This window comes from Oncorhynchus masou, chromosome 25 (assembly GCF_036934945.1).
Source record: "Oncorhynchus masou masou isolate Uvic2021 chromosome 25, UVic_Omas_1.1, whole genome shotgun sequence".
In the NCBI taxonomy this organism is placed as follows: Eukaryota; Metazoa; Chordata; class Actinopteri; order Salmoniformes; family Salmonidae; genus Oncorhynchus; species Oncorhynchus masou.
The window spans coordinates 7,906,446-7,913,945 of record NC_088236.1 but is presented as its reverse complement, the minus strand read 5'-3'; the positions used below and the strand labels follow the sequence as shown (position 1 = coordinate 7,913,945).

At 41.1% G+C, this 7,500-nt stretch overlaps 1 protein-coding gene across 1 annotated transcript in view; it reads right to left on the bottom strand.

The window, feature by feature from the left end:
• The window catches only part of LOC135513479 (fibroblast growth factor 5-like), a 25,015-nt gene that overhangs the window by 11,832 nt on the left and 5,683 nt on the right, over positions 1-7,500 (bottom strand). The window contains exon 2 of the mRNA XM_064936357.1: positions 4,659-4,762. Within this exon, the coding sequence (XP_064792429.1) occupies positions 4,659-4,762 (104 nt within the window). The remainder of the gene's footprint in view (positions 1-4,658; positions 4,763-7,500) is intronic.

Below are 7,500 nucleotides of genomic sequence, written 5' to 3'. Positions count from 1 at the left end.
TGAAAAATTCTAACCTGCTTGTACACAGAGTGTCCCTCCCTCCCTCCCTCCCTCCCTCCATCCATCCATCCATCCATCCATACACCTCACTGTGTGGAGCTGTACAAGCCTCCCTCTCTCTGTCTCTGTGTCTCTCTCTTCCTGTCTTTCTCCCCTCTCTCTCTCTTTCTCTCTCTCTCTCTCTCTCTGGACTAATCTTTTCTAACACATGTATATAGGGAGAGGCTTGTATCTATCTACCCAGCCTGTCAGCCCAGGCTTCCTACTGCCGTCTGTCAACGGAACAGAGGAACTTGCTGGCTGGCTGTCCGCCTGGCTGGCTGACTGGCTGGCTGTCTGGCTGGCTGACTGGCCTGCTTACAAGCAGCAGTCTGTCTGTCTGTCTGTCTGTCTGTCTGGCTGTCTGTCTGGCTGTCTGGCTGGCTGTCTGGCTGTCTGGCTGGCTGTCTGGCTGGCTGTCTGGCTGGCTGCAGAGTGCAGATATGAAGTCATTCATTTAAAAAAAGGGGGACATCTGCAACTCTCATGTGTCTTAGTGTTCAGGTAAAGTTCACTACAATGCAATAAACAATGTAGTTTCTGCACGCCTCTCCTCAGATATAAAATGGGATCCATATTGGGCCGCGTACGACGCCCTGAAGCCTTCCTAACTTGGACTAGCCTCTCCTTCAAAATGCAATGTCCGTATCCAAAATGGTCGCAAAAGTAGTCCGCTACAGTATAAAGCGAATAGGGTGTCATTTCAGACACAGACAACGGTAGTTAACTGGCTACTTACCACGGACACAGAAAACGGTAGTTAATTGGCTACTTACCACGCTCACAGACAACGGTAGTTAATAGGCTACTTACCAAATCCAATTTTTATTTGTCACATACACATGGTTAGCAGATGTTAATGCGAGTGTGGCAAAATGCTTGTGCTTCTAGTTCCGACAATGCAGTAATAACCAACGAGTAATCTAACCTAACAATTCCAAAACTACTGTCTTATACACAAGTGTAAGGGGATAAAGAATATGTACATAAAGATATATGAATGAGTGATGGCACAGAGCAGCATAGGCAAGATACAGTAGATGGTATTGAGTACAGTATATACATATGAGATGAGTATGTAAACAAAGTGGCATAGTTAAAGTGGCTAGTGATACATGTATTACATAAGGATGCAGTAGATGATATAGAGTACAGTATATACGTATACATATGAGATGAGTAATGTAGGGTATGTAAACATTATATTAGGTAGCATTGTTTAAAGTGGCTAGTGATATATTTTACATCATTTCCCATCAATTCCCATTATTAAAGTGGCTGGAGTTGAGTCAGTGTGTTGGCAGCAGCCACTCAATGTTAGTGGTTGCTGTTTAACAGTCTGATGGCCTTGAGATAGAAGCTGTTTTTCAGTCTCTCGGTCCCAGCTTTGATGCACCTGTACTGACCTCGCCTTCTGGATGATAGCGGGGTGAACAGGCAGTGGCTCGGGTGGTTGTTGTCCTTGATGATCTTTATGGCCTTCCTGTAACATCGGTATAGGTGTCCTGGAGGGCAGGTAGTTTGCCCCCGGTGATGCGTTGTGCAGACCTCACTACCCTCTAGAGAGCCTTACGGTTGTGGGCGGAGCAGTTGCCGTACCAGGTGGTGATACAGCCCGCCAGGATGCTCTCGATTGTGCATCTGTAGAAGTTTGTGAGTGCTTTTGGTGACAAGCCAAATTTCTTCATCCTCCTGAGGTTGAAGAGGCGCTGCTGCGCCTTCTTCACGATGCTGTCTGTGTGAGTGGACCAATTCAGTTTGTCTGTGATGTGTATGCCGGGGAACTTAAAACTTACTACCCTCTCCACTACTGTTCCATCGATGTGGATAGGGGGGTGTTCGCTCTGCTGTTTCCTGAAGTCCACAATCATCTCCTTAGTTTTGTTGACGTTGAGTGTGAGGTTATTTTCCTGACACCACACTCCGAGGGTCCTCACCTCCTCCCTGTAGGCCTTCTCTTCGTTGTTGGTAATCAAGCCTACCACTGTTGTGTCGTCCGCAAACTTGATGATTGAGTTGGAGGCGTGCGTGGCCACGCAGTCGTGGGTGAACAGGGAGTACAGGAGAAGGCTCAGAACGCACCCTTGTGGGGCCCCAGTGTTGAGGATCAGCGGGGTGGAGATGTTGTTGCCTACCCTCACCACCTGGGGGCGGCCCGTCAGGAAGTCCAGTACCCAGTTGCACAGGGCGGGGTCGAGACCCAGGGTTTCGAGCTTGATGACGAGCTTGGAGGGTAATATGGTGTTAAATGCCGAGCTGTAGTCGATAAACAGCATTCTCACATAGGTATTCCTCTTGTCCAGATGGGTTAGGGCAGTGTGCAGTGTGGTTGAGATTGCATCGTCTGTGGACCTATTTGGGAGGTAAGCAAATTGGAGTGGGTCTCGGGTGTCAGGTAGGGTGGAGGTGATATGGTCCTTGACTAGTCTCTCAAAGCACTTCATGATGACGGAAGTGAGTGCTACGGGGCGGTAGTCGTTTAGCTCAGTTACCTTAGCTTTCTTGGGAACAGGAACAATGGTGGCCCTCTTGAAGCATGTGGGAACAGCAGACTGGTATAGGGATTGATTGAATATATCCGTAAACACACCAGCCAGCTGGTCTGCGCATGCTCTGAGGGCGCGGCTGGGGATGCCGTCTGGGCCTGCAGCCTTGCGAGGGTTAACACGTATAAATGTTTTACTCACCTCGGCTGCAGTGAAGGAGAGTCCGCATGTTTTCGTTGCAGGCCGTGTCAGTGGCACTGTATTGTCCTCAAAGCGGGCAAAAAAGTTATTTAGTCTGCCTGGGAGCAAGACATCCTGGTCCGTGACTGGGCTGGTTTTCTTTTTGTAGTCCGTGATTGACTGTAGACCCTGCCACATACCTCTTGTGTCTGAGCCGTTGAATTGAGATTCTGCTTTGTCTCTATACTGACGCTTAGCTTGTTTGATAGCCTTGCGGAGGGAATAGCTGCACTGTTTGTATTTGGTCATGTTTCAGGTCACCTTGCCCTGATTAAAAGCAGTGGTTCGCGCTTTCAGTTTCACGCGAATGCTGCCATCAATCCACGGTTTCTGGTTTGGGAATGTTTAATCGTTGCTACCACGGTAGTTAACCTCTTACATCTATGGGGGCGATATTTCATTATTGGATAAAAACATGTGCCCGTTTTAAGCGCAATATTTTGTCACAAAAAGATGCTCGACTATGCATATAATTGACAGCTTTGGAAAGAAAACACTCTGACGTTTCCAAAACTGCAAAGATATTGTTTGTGAGTGCCCCAGAACTGATGCTACAGGCGAAACCAAGATGAAACTTCAAACCGGAAATGAGCAGGATTTTTGAGGCTCTGTTTTTCATTGTCTCCTTATATGGCTGTGAATGTGCAAGGAATGAGCCTGCCCGATCTATCGTTTCCCCAAGGTGTCTGCAGCATTGTGACGTATTTGTAGGCATATCATTGGAAGATTGACCATAAGAGACTACATTTGCCAGGTGTCCGCCCGGTGTCCTCCGTCGAAATTGGTGCGTCATCTTCGGCTGCGCGTCTTTTTCCAAGCGATTCAGAGGAGAAAGTAAACATCCACGAACGATATATCAATGAAGAGATATGTGAAAAACACCTTGAGGATTGATTCTAAACAGCGTTTGCCGTGTTTCAGTCAATATTATGGAGTTAATTTGGAAAACAGTTCGCCGTTTTGATGACTGAATTTTCGTTTTTTTTGGTACCCAAACGTGATGTACAAAACGAAGCAATTTCTCCTGCACAAAGAATATTTCAGGAAAAACTGAACATTTGCTATGTAATTGAGAGTCTCCTCATTGAAAACATCCGAAGTTCTTCAAAGGTAAATGATTTTATTTGAATCCTTTTCTGGTTTTTGTGCAAATGTTGCCCGCTAAATGCTACGCTAAATGCTACGCTAGCTATCAAAACTCTTACACAAATGCTTGTTTTGCTATGGTTCAAAAGCATATTTTGAAAATCTGAGATGACAGTGTTGTTAAGAAAAGGCTAAGCTTGAGAGCTAGCACATTCATTTCATTTCATTTGCGATTTTCATAAATAGTTAACGTTACGTTATGCTAATGAGCTTGAGGCTATAACTGGATACAGGTTTTTTCATAGCCAAACGTGAACAAAACAGAGCGATTTGTCCTACACAAATAATATTTTTTGAAAAACTGAACATTTGCTATCTAACTGAGAGTCTCCTCATTGAAAACATCTGAAGTTCTTCAAAGGTAAATGATTTTATTTGAATGGTTTTCTTGTTTTTGTGAAAATGTTGCTGGCTGAATTCTAGGCTTATAGCTATGCTAGCTATCAATACTCTTACACAAATGCTTGTTTAGCTATGGTTGAAAAGCATATTTTGAAAATCTGAGATGACATTGTTGTTAACAAAAGTCTAAGCTTGAGAGCAAATATATTTATTTCATTTCATTTGCGATTTTCATGAATAGTTAACGTTGCGTTATGCTAATGAGCTTGAGGCTATAAATAGGATCCCGGATCCGGGAATGCTCGACGCAAGAAGTTAATAGGCTACTTACCACGCTCACAGACAATGGTAGTTAATAGGCTACTTACCACGGACACAGACAACGGTAGTTGATAGGCTACTTACCACGGCGTGAAGCCTTCCTCTCTTGTTCATGGACAGGAATTTGTTACTGTAGACTCCTCGGATACCGATGACACCCTGAGATACAGCAAAGAGCTCCAGGACACCTGAGAAACAACATGTTGTTGTCATCACAACAGCAGGATAAATGAATGTATTGGATACTATTTTTGAGATATCCTCTCTATATTTGTCTCTCTCTGTCACCTCTGTCGCTCTGTCTGTCGCTCTGTCTGTCTGTCTGTCTGTCTGTCTGTCTGTCTGACTGTGTCTGTCTCTCTCTAGGTTTCTCAATCAAACCAGTAGAACATACAGAAGATTAGAACATACAGTAGAACATATAACAGAACATAGAGTACAACATAATGTAGAACATACAGCAGAACATACAGCCAAACATACAGTAGAACATATAGTAGAACATAAAGTAGAACATAATGTAGAACACACAGTAGAACATATAGCAGAACACACAGCAGAACATATAACAGAACATACAGCCGAACATACAGTAGAACACACAGTAGAACATTCAGTAGAACTTAATGTTGAACACACAGTAGAACATATAGCAGAACATACAGCAGAACATACAGTAGAACATACAGTAGAACACACAGTAGAACATACAGTACAACGCACAGTAGAAGATAATGTAGAACATACAGTACAACACACAGTAGAACATAATGTAGAACATACAGTACAACATAAAGTAGAACATACAGGTGAACATACAGTAGAACACACAGCAGAGTATACAGTAGAACAAAATGTAGTACACAGTAGAACATGCAGCAGAACACACCTTAGAACATACAGCAGAACATAATGTAGATTAGAGCATACAGTAGATTAGAACATACAGTAGAATAGAACATACAGTAGATTAGAACATACAGTAAAACATACAGTAGAACATACAGTAGATTCGAACAAACAGTAGAACATACAGTAGAAAACACAGTAGAAAATACAGTAGAACATAATGTAGAACATACAGTAGAACATAATGTAGAACATACAGTGGATTAGACATACAGAAGATTGGAACATAGGGTAGATTAGAACATACAGAAGAGTAGAACATACAGTAGATTAGAAAATACAGTAGAACACACAGTAGAACATAATGTAGAACACACAGTAGAACTAAATGTAGAACAACATGTAAAACATACAGTAGAAAATACAGCAGACCATAATGAGGAACATACAGTAGAAAATACAGTAGATCATACAGTAAAACATACAGCAGAACATACAGTAGAACATACAGCAGAACACACAGCAGAATATACAGTAGAACAAACATTAGAACGTACAGCAGAACACACAGCAGAACATACAGCAAACATACAGCAGAACATACAGCAGAACACACAGTGGAACATAATATAAAACAAAATAGAACAAATAGAAGTACATTGAGTAAAACATAATGTAGAACATACAGTAGATTAGAACATACAGTGGAATTTAATGTAGAACACACAGTAGAACATACAGTAGAGCATGCAGCAGAACACACAGCAGAACATAATGTAGAACATAATGTAGAACATACAGTAGATTAAGAAGATTGGAACATACTGTAGATTGGAACATACTGTAGATTAGAACATACTGTAGATTAGAACATACAGTAGATTAGAACATACAGTAGATGAGAACATACAGAAGATTAGAACACAAGTAGAATATACAGTAGAACATACAGAAGAACACACAGTAGAACATACAGTAGAATAGAACATATAGTAGAACATACAGTAGATTAGAATATACAGTAGATTAGAACATACAGTAGAATATAACATATAGTAGAACATACAGCAGAACATACAGTACAAAATACAGTAGAGCACAGAGTAGAACATACAGCAGAACACACAGTGGAACATACAGTAGAACGCACAGTAGAACACACAGCAGAAAATACAGCAGAACATATAGCAGAACATACAGCCAAACATACAGTAGAACACACAGTAGAACATAATGTTGAACACACAGTAGAACATACAGCAGAACACACAGTAGAACATACAGTACAACGCACAGTAGAAGACAATGTAGAACATACAGTACAACACACAGTAGAACATATTGTAGAACATTACAGTACAACATAATGTAGAACATACAGCAGAACATACAGGTGAACATACAGTAGAACACACAGCAGAATATACAGTAGAACAAAATGTAGTACACAGTAGAACATGCAGCAGAACATAATGTAGATTAGAGCATACAGTAGATTAGAACATACAGTAGAATAGAACTTACAGTAGATTAGAACATACAGTAGAACATACAGTAGATTAGAACATACAGTAAAACATACAGTAGAACATACAGTAGGGTAGAACATACAGTAGAGCGTACAGTAGATTAAAACATACAGTAGAACGTAAAGTAGATTAAAACATACAGTAGAACATACAGTAGAACGTAAAGTAGATTAAAACATACAGTAGAACATACAGTAGATTAAAACATACAGTAGAACATACAGTAGAGTAGAACATACAGAATAACATACTGTAGAACATACAGTAGAATGTAAAGTAGATTAAAACATACAGTAGAACATACAGTAGAACATACAGTAGAGTAGAACATACATTAGAACGTAAAGTAGATTAAAACATACAGTAGAACATACTGTGGAACATACAGTAGAGTAGAACATACAGTAAAACGTACAGTAGAGTAGAACATACAGTAGATTAGAATATACAGTAGATTAGAACATACAGTAGAACATATAGTAGATTAGAACATACAGTAGAACATACAGTAGATTAGAACATACATTAGATCATGCTGCAGAACATAC